Source organism: Bombus pyrosoma, linkage group LG2 (assembly GCF_014825855.1).
Source record: "Bombus pyrosoma isolate SC7728 linkage group LG2, ASM1482585v1, whole genome shotgun sequence".
NCBI lineage: Eukaryota > Metazoa > Arthropoda > Insecta > Hymenoptera > Apidae > Bombus > Bombus pyrosoma.
Window position 1 is genome coordinate 7,269,861 of NC_057771.1, and position 15,001 is coordinate 7,284,861.

Below are 15,001 nucleotides of genomic sequence, written 5' to 3' on the forward strand. Positions count from 1 at the left end.
ACTACCGTAACTCTCTCAAATGGATCTAACAAATTTTTGCTCGTACACATCAAATTCTAAATAATCCGGAATAATTGGAATTTCCTACGTTGCATTTAAACTAGAAATCTGTGGAGGCCAATACACGATTATTGCAAATCATTATCGTATTACCGTAACTCTCTCAGGTGGTTGTAACAAATTTTTGTACGCGTAAAATTCTAATTATTCAGTCGGTTTCCTACGTTGGATCTACGTTAGGAATCTGTGCAGGTCGACACATAGTTCTTACAATCGACAAGTTCAACAAATTTTTGCTCGCTACGTATAAAATTCTGATCCATCAATTACTTTCTCGATACTTTAAATTAACTGTCACGTTTCGTACGAAGCCAATAGGTATCCTATCGTAGCTCTACGTATGGCCTGCAGTTACGAGAGTATAAAACGAGGGCTGACTGTAATAAAAGAGAAAGAAAAAAGATACAGACGTCGATAGACGATTTATTTTCAAAGAAGTTCGCTTGATTAGTGATTGATGTACCGAGGTCACCCGTTAGGTTCGTAGTGGTGAACCAGTCGTTTCCATCTCGCGTGGGAATATAAAGTTCTCAGTAGTCGTTGTCTAGGCCTGAGCCTCCGGTTGCACCGACAATCCATTCCGATGCTCTTTGATGGCGAGCTGCAGCCAGAGAGACAGAAAAATCCACCGACAGCCGAGATCCTTCGCAATAAAATATTTTAACGGTACTTTGTGGGCCAGCGACGTCTTCGAAAGCCGGGCCGTACCCACGATCGATCTTCCTCCCGGTAAAAACGCTTTTCACAGTCATTTCTTTCTGTCGATAAACATTCTTCTCCGCACGGCTTTCGAACCGCGTCAAACTACTCCACAACCGAAACTACTGCAACCACGTCAAAGTACATCGACGGTGACTTTCAGACGGGCGAGCACTTGTCGAATGCATCAGAGGTGCGAAGTCGAGTTAAAATCTCGAGTATGGCTGCGGTGTATAGCGGATGCGTGTTCTTTTGATCTGTCATTTCCATGAATAAAACATCTAAAGATCTATATGCGTGCCTATTATTCGTAAGAATCTATGTACCGTATACACATCTATGCGAAATATCACTATCATCGATCATAAGTGTTAGGCCACTTAGGAAAATTTCAGAAAACTCGAAAAGTTATTAGGAAACTACGAGAACCTTTCAGAATTATTATTTCGTTCGAAACGTTGGATCGTAAAGGACCCATATCATGTTCGATATTATAAGAACAATCTCACTAATTTTTAACAAAATTAATTATCTATCTCCTTGTCTATCGCGCTATGTCTCGTCTTTTGATCGTCATTTCGATCAGTCGCGATATTCATATCGTTGTTATATTGGGTTGGCAACTAAGTGATTGCGGATTTTGTCATTAGGTGGTATTGACAAAATCCGCAATCACTTAGTTGCCAACCCAATATTTCTTTGGTACCGTGCACGCTACGAATGACTCGACGATGTACAATATCTTCGGATTTCGAGCAGACTTCGTACAGTGTGCTATCTAATTCATTTTTATCTCCTCCAAACAGAGTTTAGATTGGAAAACTGTCGAGACAGGAGTCTATTACGTTATGCATGTACATATTTCAGTGCTTTGACGTATTTGTCACAATGACAGTTGATGCGAATACGCATTCACCGTGACCGTAGCCTAACACCTAAGACGAGACAGGGACATTTATGAATATTTTTCACGCGTCTTCTTGCAGAAGATTTTTATTTTGCGCGTGCTAACGACGAACGAGCAAAACGTGTCCCCGGTGTCCCTTTAACGAGTGTCATTGACCCGGTGGTAAGGTCAGGAAACACGAGAGACGACGTTTTAGCGTAACGCGTTGCACGAGTCGTACCGCACCGATCCCTCGGCTTTTCCGCCTTCAATTTTCCCAGTTGAGCGCGACTTATCGACTCGTGATAGATTCTAGTCGTTCAACGTGTCTTTGTCCATTTACCCGTCACCCATATCGCCTTAAGCTGCGTCCTCACCGAAGCAACAACGGAGGAACGTCGATTTCTCGTGTTTCTTGAAAGCTTTGTTACTTGTTTAATGTTTCCCCGTGTTTCTTCGCGTTTCTGTCCTAACGAAAGTTGTTGCTCGTTGCTCGTGGCTGTTCGGAGCAGCAAAGTCCTCAGTGAGGTGATTTGATGTAGAACATGTAGGGTGTCAAAGAAATACTCGGCGGAGTTTAACGATATATTTATTAACAATTCTCGTTTTCCACTCTTTACGCACGATTCTCGATTCTAATCGACGATTCTTACTTCTCGGTTACAACTCAACTGTTTTCTTCATCCGATTCGTTTCTTTTTGTCGCCCCTCAATATCCTCACTACGCACGCATTCGTTAAGCGTCCGCGACCATTGTCACGTACGTCTTCTTCCAAATATTCAACGGAAAGACCGTAGGGATATGGATGGCTCGTTAAGCCTATCGGCATTTACGCTTCGGTGATGTATTTGTATCGACGAAACCATTGGAAGGTTTTGTTGTCGAGTGCCGCTACAACAGAAAAATCAGAAACACGCAGCGAGAAGAACGAATGTCTTCGGTGTATAGTTTATTGCCAGGGACAAATGTCGCTTTAAAATCGAAAGGAAATCAGGGATATGGAAATATTCCTCCGACTACGTTACTTCAGAAACACAGAAAATGTCTCTGTATTGATATTAAAAATTCGTCGTTGTTGCTTCAGTGAAGAGACGATCTAAAATAGACGATGTTTTCTTTCGTTATTGGAATAAAGATTAATGGCGTCGCATAATACGTACGCTTGCAACAAGCTCGATTATTCTGTGCAAAATTTAAGATGGAATTTTAACACGTTGAAGCTTAGGTGACTCGAACTACCGTTGCAAAACTGTTACTAAGACGTAGAGCGGCAACAGACAGCGAATGTTGTTCCTACAGTGAGGACGCAGCTTTAGGGAAACGCGAACCTCTCCCATCTTTTCTCTTTCTTTGTCCGGTCGATCGAACGATTCCGTTCATTTAAATACCGTTATACCGGAGGCGGTATACGTTTCTTCGTCTGGTCCGACCGTTAGAGGCACTTTCGCTGGAACATCTCTCGCGTCGTTTTTGTATCCGCACGAGAGCGTCGTTCATGATCGACGATAAATCGCGCAGACTTTCCTCGCTCGAGAACGACCAATCTCGCACAGCCTCGTTTTCCATTTTCATTTATGTAGTTTCTGTTTGTCTCGCTGACTCGCGATTCGTCGCGCAACGTCGACACGCGTTCCGTTTTATAACGCAGTCTCATCGTATGGATGGACTCCTATAAAGAAACGTTCTACGAGCACTGAAAGGAGACGAGGAACGTGCAGGCCAATGGCGTGTTCAGCCCGAAGGAAACGAACAAATTTCCACTCCATTATAGATTTCTAAAAGGAGCGGGTAATTAGCGCGCTCGTTAAAGAATCTACGCGACTTTCCTTTTAACGGTCCCCCCCCGTTTGGCAGACGTACGGGCCCGATATCGACGTTTTATTTCGCGTCGTTAAAGCATATTTGTTGATCTTATCGAGAGGGTAAAGTTGTCCCGTTCGAATACTTTTTCGTCTGTTCGAATATTATATGGAAACGAACGCTATGTATTATATAGCGACTGGCGAAAGTAGTTGAACGTTCATTATAGAGGTCTTCGTAAGTATGTCCTTTTTATATACAAAACGTTTTGAAACTTGTTTGCTATCGTAACGAGACGATAGAAGTACAATGCCGGACAGTTTCGTGACTCTGTTCGTGTTTCCAGTAATCACAACGAGGAAGCAAGTTGGAGAAGAGCGATAGACGATAAATTGCTTCAAAGAACAATGTATTAGATTGTCCGAAAAGTGTCTTTCTTTCGCAAACGTGTGTTTTACAAAATGTTTTTTCGCAAATCTGTGAAATGTCGCGGTGTCTATCTCAACGGAACAAAATGGAACGTACATAATTTGACAAAATACTATAAAACGAAAAACGTGAGTCTATTATTTCCTCATAAAACGAAAGAAACTTTTCGGACAACCTACTAAAATATGGTAGGAAACGAAGGAGACGATAATCTTGTAATTCGCTAAATATTGAAATTCGTAATTTTAACGGAATTGGTCCTCTGGATAGAATCCGATATTTCTAAAATTCTAAAGCTGTTTTCTGTATGACCCTGTATATCGACGATATTACGAAAACGTGGAAATACAAATGTACGAGTAAAATCTGCTTGGACAGAAAATCCCGCGAACAGAGATCGCAATTCGACTCTGCTGGAAATAAGCGTTCCGTCGTACGTCGTGGTCGTTGTGGTCGTCGTAATTGAGTCGTTTCGAAAGGCGAAGGATAAAACAAAAGAAACGTTTGACGAGGGTGCGTTTCCGCGAGCAAATCTCCGTCGTCCTCTTGGTTACACGACGTGGGTCACCGTGAATTCATTGCTTGACGAGCCATCTACGAGGAAACAATTTCGCGTCATCCTACTCTCGTCCACGACGATCCAATTTCCGCCACCATTTTGTCATTAAGTCGAGAAAGGCTGCGCCTCTTTTATATATCGGTGACGCCGAGGCGGGAAGGAGAATCTAATTTTCGTTGATTGATACAAAGGACGGTACCCAGCCGCGATAACTCGAGGCGGTCTCGATAGACGACCGGGTTACGCGCGCAAAGTGACACCAGTGACACGGTGTCGGTGAGTCATCCAGTGTGTCGAGTCAACGAAAATTCCGTACGCACTGGCTGATCTTTCTCGAGAGCCAGGCTTCCACTAGCTCGCTAGCTTAACGACCATGGTGACGCCTCTCGTCGAATGCGATTATTTTTGGAGCACGAATTAGTCATTAAGAAAGCATGTTTTCGAATATTTTATCTAGAGAAACTTGTATAAAACCGGATGTCAGGCTGATCTGAGTAACTAATAAAAAAATTGCGACTATTTGACAATTATTTTTCACCGTATTAAGGCGTTTGTCTATATGTATATAGTCTATAGTTATATGTATAGTTATATGTATAGTATGTCTATAGTTTGTCACTATGATGAATTATCATGTTTCTCGTGTCTTTAACCGTTTGAGTCACAGGAGTCTTTGAGAAACAGGATCGAAAAATCCCGAAATTGTCTTAATCGATTGTGAAGAGAAACAAACGGTGCAATAGCGCTCGTCGTATTTGTTATTTTATGAAATACATCTACAGTATTATATATGCGTACCATTAGTTTATAAATATTTCAAGTTTCGTTCGATAAAAATTATTGACAAGATAACAATGAAATACAAAATACCGTCAGTCGTCCGTAGCGTTCAAACGTATTGGGACTTTTCGATACAAAATCTAAACAGCGCGACCGCGCTGTTTGACATTCAAACGGTTAAGTGCTCTGATCTTGAGGTATGTTACAGCGTTTTGGTAGCCAGGAAATAAGCCAACATTCCAAAATTGATCGCACTGAATTATCATATCTATCGCGATGTTGGAATCTGCGTTATAATAACTTATAAGAAGCTGTAAATGCAAAAAACGTGCAAAGCGGCGTATTTTCTCTCCGCGTTAAACCCACCAGAAATTGTTTAGTTTCTATGAGAAGAAGATTGGAACGTTTCCTCTCCAAATATTAATGCAAGCAGCACGTTTGCAGAACGTGTGTAACGTTTGCACAAGTGGCTGTTCATTTCCTTTACGGACAACGAAAAGCCGGGGAGCCGTTAATTCAAACGGAGAAAGGCGTCGTGGGTTGCTAAACGATGAACAATAAACGTGACTCACGGGCCGACTGGCCGTTTCCTTTATTCGCGAGTGAACCGTTCCAGAAGCGAACTCTCTCCCTCGACTCGGCCTGCAACTTTTAATTAGTTTGACCTCTGATACGGTCGATACGGGATCTTTAAGAAGACGCTCAATTTGTAAGAAAGTTCCAACGATCTTATCGATTCGATTCGAACATTGCACGACGATTTAGACAAACTTATCAGTTTCGGTAATCGGAAAATTCTTCAAACGCGGTATAAAATAATCTCTATGTGCCGATAAATGAAATTTAGGTGAACTCGACGATGTAAAGCGCGAAAAGATCATTTTAATAACGATGACGTTGATCGATACCCAACGTACTACCGAGCTTTAATATTGCTTTTTCCGTAAGATGCAGAAAATGTGATTTATCACGTACATATTCTTCTCCTGTAGTCTTTATTCGTTTAGATTTCAAAAGACGGTGCCTCGAGCTCTCGTTGAATCTGTCGGGATTCGTTGGATCGTGGGTGGCGCAGCGATTTACATAAAATCGTGGTCCTCGAGACTGGTACGTGGGCGGTCCATCGAATGCTTGAATTCGATTTGAAAAGAGACCATCGTGTGAGACTTTTGAGCCGTGTCTAGCATCGCTAAAGACGCGATCATCCAGATACTTGGCGTTTCCGGTACCTACACTCCGACGATAAATTTCGATTATCCGATTCGATGTTCTCCCTCTATTATCTAACCGTTCGTCGATGGAACAACGTTCTTCGAATTTCTGACAGGTCAAATTTATTTCGACTTCGCAGCGGGCTACGCTGCGTTACTCGTTTCGTTTGCCGGGAATAATCCGAAGATAATTCTTGGCCGCGTGTTATTCGATCGAAGGTCAACGTACCTCGAGTCAAGAGGTATTAACGATGCTCAAACAATTCGACATCTACTTGTAAGCATGGTCGAACCTCTAATCTCCAAGGGAAGATCTAAGATCTTTGGATTGTCAGATCGAAAGATAAATGGATGCTTTGTTCAAGGATTAGTATTTTTCGTGTAGTAACGAGTCGAAGGAAGACAAATACAATTTTTACAGGTCAGCTGTTTATTCGTAAAAATAAATAATATTTATGAAAATAAATAAGAGCGAAGAGTATGGTGGACGCAGGTTGAAATACGATTCTTCGTTGCAAGGTGTAGATATGCACGTACATGTTACTTCGAGTTTTAGGGGCAGGTGGTCAGATTTGATCTACGGACGTGAATTTCGATCACACAGCTTGGCCTTCTTTAAATTCGAGCGCGAAATCCGTGGCAACTAATTATCGAGATAAGATACGTAATTCAGTTTCTTCGTATAATAACAAAATAATTTCAATCCTCGTCTAAATCGTTCAAAAATATTGCCAATGAATTATTAGGAAAAATGCTAAAAATAAAATAATTTGAGTCAAGTTTATATCTCTACGTATACGGATTCCGATAGTGGAGCGAAGAGAAGAAAAGTTTTGTCAGATTCACACGGTATTTTAGAAAGAAATTTAATCTTAGCCAATATGGACTGGAAGTTCGTAAGCTGGTTCGATGCTGGTATCGGTCGCAACACTGCGATAAACCGGTCTCTAATTTAATTTGCTGTTATCACGAGTACGCCCTTCCTCGTTGCTCCCTAGAGATCGTCTTACTTATCGATCTGTCGGTCAATTTCCTAAATGACTCTTTCTTTCCAAGATGCGTGTGCACGCTGCATCGAGGCGGTGACTCACGTGCGTCCGAATCGACGCCATGCGTTTCTCTAAATCTCTGAAAACGTGCAAGCAAGCTGGAGTGGAAGAAGGGGCGTGAGCGCCCTCGTGAAATATCGTTGAACGCGAACGAGCAGTTAGGGTTTCGCGGTAAATGAACCTGATATTGTTAGAACTAGCAGAGTGGTTAAAGTGACCGGTTTATAATTCTTCTTGGAAATTTCCTAGATTCACTGCGATGTATTTTTAAGAATCTTTTTGAATGTTCCTTTACGAGGTGTATGAACAAAGACTCGTTTTCATTTTCTTTGTACTATACATATTCTGTTTAGCATATCGTTCATTTTAATCTCTCCGGCACGTGTTTTATACTTTAGTCGTCAATTAGTAAGTGGTTCTTCAACTTTGATTTAATATTTGTATTTCTGGGTCACACGGCTCTGTGACGCACAATGCACGTCCGTATAGTAATTACTTTCTGTTTTTCCTTCTGCGTCAGTTTCTCCAAAATAATGAACGATTTATAAAATAACGAACCTATATTACTATATTTTCATACATATACATATATACACCCGAAAATATCAGAAGTTGAATTATAAATACACACAGGAGTAAAGCCAAGTACATATAATAGGCGATGTCTTTTTTATTGCAAGCGATCGATACATCACGTGATCTTTTATCATTTTCTATAAAGCAGCCTCGACAAATCCACTTTAAAACGAAACAAAGCGCAACAAGTTCGTTCCTTTGCTTTCCAATTTGCCTCGGACAGAGATGAACTATTTTAGAGCGTCACGAATGGCATGAAAACTGTTCTCGGTGAACGATGGGGTACACGTGATCGTTGTCTTAATTCGTTTCGCTGTGAAAACGGACAGGCGGCCGGGTGTTACGCAATTAAAGTCGCGTTTCAAACGAACGTTGTCGCGTGCATCGGCAAAGTGCGTCCAGACAATGACAGCGTGTGGTTGATGGCGGCGCTGGTAATGACTGGCGTTGCTAGGCCAAAGGAATAGAAGAAGAATGGAGGAGAAACGTCGGCTAGGCTTCTCTTCTCGTCTCTGTGTACCGCTAAAAGAAATATGTCAACCGTTCTAGCGCAACAAGAGGAACGATGCACAGGCACGGAGAAACGAATGGCACACGGGCCTTGTGCCATGGCGCATCATCCACCGGTATTGCCTCTTCTTTTGTTCCTTTCCACCGAATAATCACGAATACCATGAAAAACCAGTCGCAATTGCTTCCTCTCCCGACTTTTCTCATTTCCCGATGCGCCTTTCTTTCCACTGAAACGGGATTAACGTTGGGCGTCGGCTTTCAAATTCTTCTCTTCTCTGTCTCTTCGCTTCCGCCAATTATTATTACTTGCCGCCATGTTGTTGCCTCTTGACGTTGTTGTCAACTGGATACGTTAATTCTGTCCATTTGAAAGTGGTCGCTACTCGAAAACGTCGTTACGTGGAGGGACGTTAAAGAATCACGTTAAAGAAGATGCTTGTTCGCTATGTAACTCGCTTCTTGACGAGGATCTGGAAATCCATACTGTAACCAGTGGCGGATATAATCGTTTGGGTGCCTGATGCTAATAATCACTCGCTCCTGGCTGAAAGAAACAGAAAGATCGCTATAAACCGCAACTATTAGGTTGTCCGGAAAGTGTCTTTCTTTTACAGACACGTCCTTTACAACGACGCATCTTTGTACAAACATGAAACCTAATCTGTCGAACGTTGTAATCTTTATCTTGATAGAACAAAATGGATCATAGGTAATTCGATAAAATAGTATAAAACGAAAAATGTTGTGCATCCATTATTTCCTTATAAAGCGAAAGAAACCTTTAAAACGACCTAATAGTTGGTTGCAGAGGTATGCGCGAATCCTACGGAAGAAGATCGGTATCCAGAGTATCTGTTATAGTATTTAATAAGCAAAACGAATTTCTACTTAGGTTATACCTCAATTATGTTGGCAAAAATATAAATTTGTATAAAAATCTGTGTAACTATCATCTGGTAAAGTTATCTGACCTAAGATGACGGAAGATGATTTTATCGAAGGCAACTGGATCGTGTGCTCCTGCAAGTTTCATGCTGCATGTTATCGTATTTCTTGTGATATGGAATTACGCGCGAGTGGTATAACAAATTCGATAACTCGTGAGAAGGATTCTGCTTTATTTCCAGTAGAATCGTCGTCTCCTTGGAAGATGCGGCAGGAAATGTCGGTTCGACGAAAGAAAGATAGATCCTTTGGTTTGAATTATGAAACGAAGGCAGGGAACGAGTCGATAGGTAGAAAAAAGAAAAAAGGAAAAGAAAAAAATAGAGGAGTCGCATCGGTCGGACGGTATCTCCGATCGAGAGGTTCTTTAAGCGTAGAAGAACCACGACCACAACTATTTTCTACCACGCTTTCATACCGAGGGACGAAAATACACCCGATGGTACTCGTTTCAGAGCAGACGTTTCTTAAATAAGCAACTGCACGGGAAAGTCCCTTCGAAAGGAAGAAATGCACGCTCCTTCTCTTCACTTCCGGGCGAAACGACTTCGTTTTGGAACAATCGTCCCTCGCACGGATTTAGAACGGCTGACGAAAGCATTTCGAACGCTTACCATAGGAAATTTTTACATATATATCGTGCGTGTTGTCTACGATATTTTAAAATTTCATTCTCGTCGTAACGAGACACGGAAATCATGATCGTATTGGTGAAATTTGAAGCCAAAATGTGTATAGGAATTGCGAAATATTCATCGCAAACAAGTAAACGAAAATGCCATTGAAATCGGTGGAAGCTTGCAAAGAGAAAAGGAACATATTGGACGATTTAATAACAACGACTGTTGGTCAAACACAGACCATAGAGATACCCCTCAAGGAAGAATGAAATAGCGTTTAATCGTTCGAACGCGAGTTAACGTGCACAGCTTTTTGCCAACGTGTCCCAGCGCGCGGTTTCCTCGTTTGTCGGAGTTTCGTCGACGAAGAACAAAGCTGTTTACGAGCGCAAAAACTACGGGACGTTAAAAAATTGCATTTCGCCGCGAACAGTTCCTCCCAACGTCGACTTGTTTTATTTTTTGCTCTGTTTGCAGAAGAGCGATGCACGCCGTGGATATTTATAGCCAGCCACAAATATGAGAGGCACGGAACACGAATTATGTCGGTGATCCCTTTTTTCCCTCTCTTTTCTCCTTTTTTCATTTTTTCCCTACCTTTTTTGCTCCTCTTTGCTCCATCCCAGAATTAACCGGATCAGCACAATGTGCACGCATATCGCACGTTTACGTTCGCGTTCTGACCCGATGTGTTTTAACGTTGCCCGGTACCATGCCGTTCGTTCACTCTTTATAAATAGACGCTTTAAATTCTGTCGCGTCCGGGCGTGGCAGCCCGAGATCTACGACGATCCTAGACGCGGAATAGATCACTCGTCGCGATCCATTCATTAGACGCTAACAGCCTGTTTCTCTCTGTTTTTCTTTCTCCAACACCTACCATCTACCTCGTTTTCCAAACATTTTTCCAAATTACGATTCTACGTTGAAAACCATCCACTTTCGCACCAGTTTCTGCTTCGTAAAACGGTCATTTCTTTTATTTTAATATTTTTAGAATTTTCGTGAAATTTTGTAGTTTAACCTGTTATTTACCCACATGGTATTTGTACTTTTACGATTAAAATCGTTGTATGAGTTGTAATATTTACGTTTAACGCGCCGTGAGTTACTTACTTTTTTTTAATTACGTTCGTATTCGTTTAGATTCGTTTTCATGTAAAAGTGTCGTTATAGCCGGACAGTTTTCGCAGCTTGTAAATTTTAAAGGAACTAGGCGCTGAAACGACCTGGTTTCGTAGCAATTTCAGCTTCGCCAAAGTCAATTTCGTACCTCGCTTGACATTTTCCAGATTCCCCTGAAATCGAGAATAATTAGACTGTTTATTTAAAAATACAGTCGCGCCTAGACCAGCCGAGTTTTCGCAGCCGTTTGAAATTTTCAATGAAACTAGGCGTGAATTGTCGCGCACACTTCCTGCCCTATCGCGATGTTACGTAAATCAGACGGGATTCTCGGCGCGACTACACTGTGCAATTTACATGGAACCGGTGCAGCACCGTTTCCAGATCCGACGTACTTTATCGTCGTGGAATTCGTGTCGGTTTTCGAGCAAACAAGATTCAGGGTACTTTTAGTTTTCTTGGATTACTTACAATTAAAACTACCTATATACATACGTAGTCTGTGTACTTTTCTATTTATTTGCGATGTTGACGTTTTGCGTTCTGTTTGCAGATATTCGGGGCACGGCAACACGAACCGTACCTGCCATGTCGGTTCCTATTTAAGGTAAGCACCGATCATTATTTTTTGTAGGTTTTAAAGCGGAGCTTTAACCACGCATTAGACATTTCCGACCACGCTGGGATGATACACTGCGCAAAACGATTGGGGAATCGTTATTACGACTGTTTCTATCGCATCAATTAAACGAACAGAAGTAAAAGAGTCTTGTGGTCTTGATAGGTTGACATGTTACTCGTGTATACAACAAACACCTATCGTGTCACCTATCCTGTCTGTTATAATAAAAATTGACTTTAAGACAACCGTTAAAAGAAACGTGCAGCTACGAATAACGAGTAGGTTGTGGATATTTATGGAAATTTGTATTTTTACGAGCACGAGCAAAGAAATAGAACTCGAGTGGTTCTTTTACATTTATCAACTATCATAACCAGTAACTTACTTTGGGTATTTTGTTTTATCTGTATTTCTGTGTTACGAATATTCCAAACATTGTCTCGTTTTTCGTATTTCTCATAAAAATATAAACGTCCACGATCTATCGATGGCTGTAAGAAGGAAGGCGACGAAACGAAAATCGATCCCCTGGTTGGCTTGCGCGGTGCATTATTTAAATTTTATTCCTAGTCTCCGAAAATCCACTAACGTTTAATGCTACCTATCTCTGGATATTTGAATCGAACGAACGATAAGATCGCTGCATCACGGTGGATAAAAGCAGTAATCGGATAAAGGTGAAATGCAAAGACCGTTTGAAAAATTCCGAAAACCTTGGACTCTATTCAAATCACTCCGGGAATGTACGTATATTTCCCAAGCGATATCGGCCGAATTTTCCAAGCTTCCAGCAACGATCGTAGGAAGTCGTCGCGCGCAACCACGCGCATTCGCTGTCTCGTTCGCCATAAAATTTATACAACGTAATCTGGCTACAGGCGATAACGCTTATCGTCGTTCTGATCTTAATTATGGATTACGTCGGCGGACAAATTGGTTTGCGGTGAACGCAGAATCCATCGAACATCGGTTCCGTGTTTAGCGTAGTATACCGTGTCGTGACAACGCTCCACGTAATTTCTCGTCGAGAATGAAGAAACAAAAGGACGAAACGTGAAATGGCGGAAAGGAGAAAACGCGCTACGATGGGTATATTGTTCTCGACGACCGTAAAAGGCATCCGAGAAGGATGGCGCTCCGCATCGGCTCATCGTGGCTGGATACTTGAGCGATGAGAGAATCGATGCCCGTTATATATGGTTGTGAGTCTGTGATTGTTCGACAGAACCGGAAGAGTGCAATTACACGAACGTTCGGCGTAAAACTGACTCGAACGAATACCACGGACCTTCCTCAAATGGATGCGCAAATCTTGCGTAATTCCATCGTCGTTGATGCACGATATACTTGCAGGGACGGGCACGTAACCGCGATTATTTCGATTACTCCAAAGAATGGATTCAGTCGAAATGACGGGTTTCGCATGTCCTCTTTTCGTTTCGTTATTAAAAACATACGGTACTTTCGAAGGTATTAAGGTCGGCCTGTATCGAGATACAAACGATCGTATTTCATTATCGAGATCGGAAAGAATGCAACGAGTACTTGTCCCTAATGACGGGTCTGAGGCAATATGTTCGTGGATGAATGCTGTGAATCAGATTTGAAGAAAAAGATGTAGTCTAGGAGGATTATGTACAGCAAGCTGATATCTTATATTTCATAATCAAAGATGCCTGTTAGAGGTAAGAGTTTTTTCCAAAGTAGAAGAAAGAAAAAAAATAGGTAAGAGAAAGTTATAAAGGTAAGAGTAAATTTGAAGATTTCACTTTTTGGCGTTTGTCAACGCAATAAAATCTTGGCGAATTGTAAGTCAGATTTCCTGCTTTCTCTTCGAATGCGAAGGACTTCTTCCATGGCGCATGGTTAATTATCCTCAGCTTGTACAGTCTCCGAATGTCCCCGAAAACTGTAATTACCAGCGACGTTGTAACGAGCGGTTCGACGCGAGTTACTCGGCGAGACGTGGGAGGCGAATCGAAAGTCTGTGTCAAGGTTAATTAACAAAGAATTAATAATGAAAAATTTCTTGACGGCGATCGCCGTGCCAGCCTCGAGAAACTTTTGTTTCTACGATCGCTCGAAGACTTTCGTGGCTCGCATTTGGAAAAAATGTATCGTCATTAGGGCGTGTAAATGGTTGACTGCGTCAGACACGAACGAAAGTATCGTTTTATCGGAGGAAACTGTGGTTTTCGTTTTTTTTTTTTTTTTTTAAATAAGAAAGTTAACGGCTTGTCAAACTAGTTAAATCGGTTAAAAATATCCAATGCGTGCTGAACTTACAGCATAGAAGATAGGAAGAAACGTGAGTGTATTAACCTTTTGAACTCTTATAGCTTAGATCATGGTGCAATAGGAGAATTTTTATTTCTATTCCTCTTCGTGCGGAACAGGTTTCAAGAGATTGGTTTGGAATATAATAAAATATTTTATTACAAATATTCTCTCTTTCTGTCGTTTCTTCTTCTTTTCTTTTCTTTTACTCTATTCCACGTTACCTCACACTCTTCAATAAATTGTACTATTATTATAATACGTACCGCTGTTACATTTGTTATTATTTTACTATAATTATCAATTTTTGTTGCCACTAGTGCGTATTATTATTTTTTACTTTTATTATTATCAAAATTATTACCATTATTCTGATTTCGTTCGTTGTTTGTATCATCGTGTTACTCCGCGTAATTATCCTGCTCCTCGTTTAATTTTACTCACGTTACGTATATTGTTTCGCTTGCGTGACTGCCACTCGTAATATTTGTATGAAAGGGTCCATCCCATTAACCAGACCAAATAAATTAAATTTAATTATATTATATTACCGAAACTGTTTAAACATTTCGGTATTTTAATGTTATGACGACAAGTATCAGATGTACATTTAAAAAATGATTTAACTAATACCAATAGCGTTATACTAGAATCACAGTGTTAGTATTGTGTTCGTGAAATACCCAAAGGTGTCTATCGATGCGTCAAATTCCAAGAGATTAGTATTAGGGTAACGAGTTAATTCATCCTCCTCGGTCAACAGGTTAAGGAAAAGGAAGATCGTTGACTCTTCACGGCTAGCGTATAAGTGAATTTGAGAGAGTATGAGTATGAGAGAGAGAGAGAGAG

At 41.1% G+C, this 15,001-nt stretch overlaps 2 protein-coding genes across 7 annotated transcripts in view; one reads left to right on the plus strand and one right to left on the minus strand.

Annotated features, from left to right (window-relative positions):
- LOC122573301 overlaps positions 1-15,001 on the plus strand; it is a 90,700-nt gene that overhangs the window by 27,306 nt on the left and 48,393 nt on the right. For both annotated transcript variants that reach the window (XM_043739479.1, XM_043739451.1), the window contains exon 2: positions 11,807-11,860. Coding sequence is in view for 1 of the 2 variants with exons in the window: in XM_043739451.1 (XP_043595386.1) it covers positions 11,807-11,860 (54 nt within the window). In the remaining variant the exon portion in view is untranslated. The remainder of the gene's footprint in view (positions 1-11,806; positions 11,861-15,001) is intronic.
- The window catches only part of LOC122573382, a 44,968-nt gene that overhangs the window by 22,942 nt on the left and 7,025 nt on the right, over positions 1-15,001 (minus strand). Inside the window, exons 3-4 of one of the 5 annotated variants that reach the window (XR_006318732.1) lie at positions 11,245-11,426; positions 7,125-9,107 (exon numbers count right to left, since the gene is read on the minus strand). The exons of 1 other annotated variant lie outside the window; for it this stretch is intronic. Coding sequence is in view for 1 of the 4 variants with exons in the window: in XM_043739677.1 (XP_043595612.1) it covers positions 8,987-9,107 (121 nt within the window). In the remaining 3 variants the exon portion in view is untranslated. Of the gene's footprint in view, positions 1-7,124; positions 9,108-10,725; positions 11,126-11,244; positions 11,427-15,001 lie in introns of those variants that run through there. 3 more of the 5 variants (XR_006318727.1, XR_006318729.1, XM_043739677.1) reach the window with 3 other exon arrangements.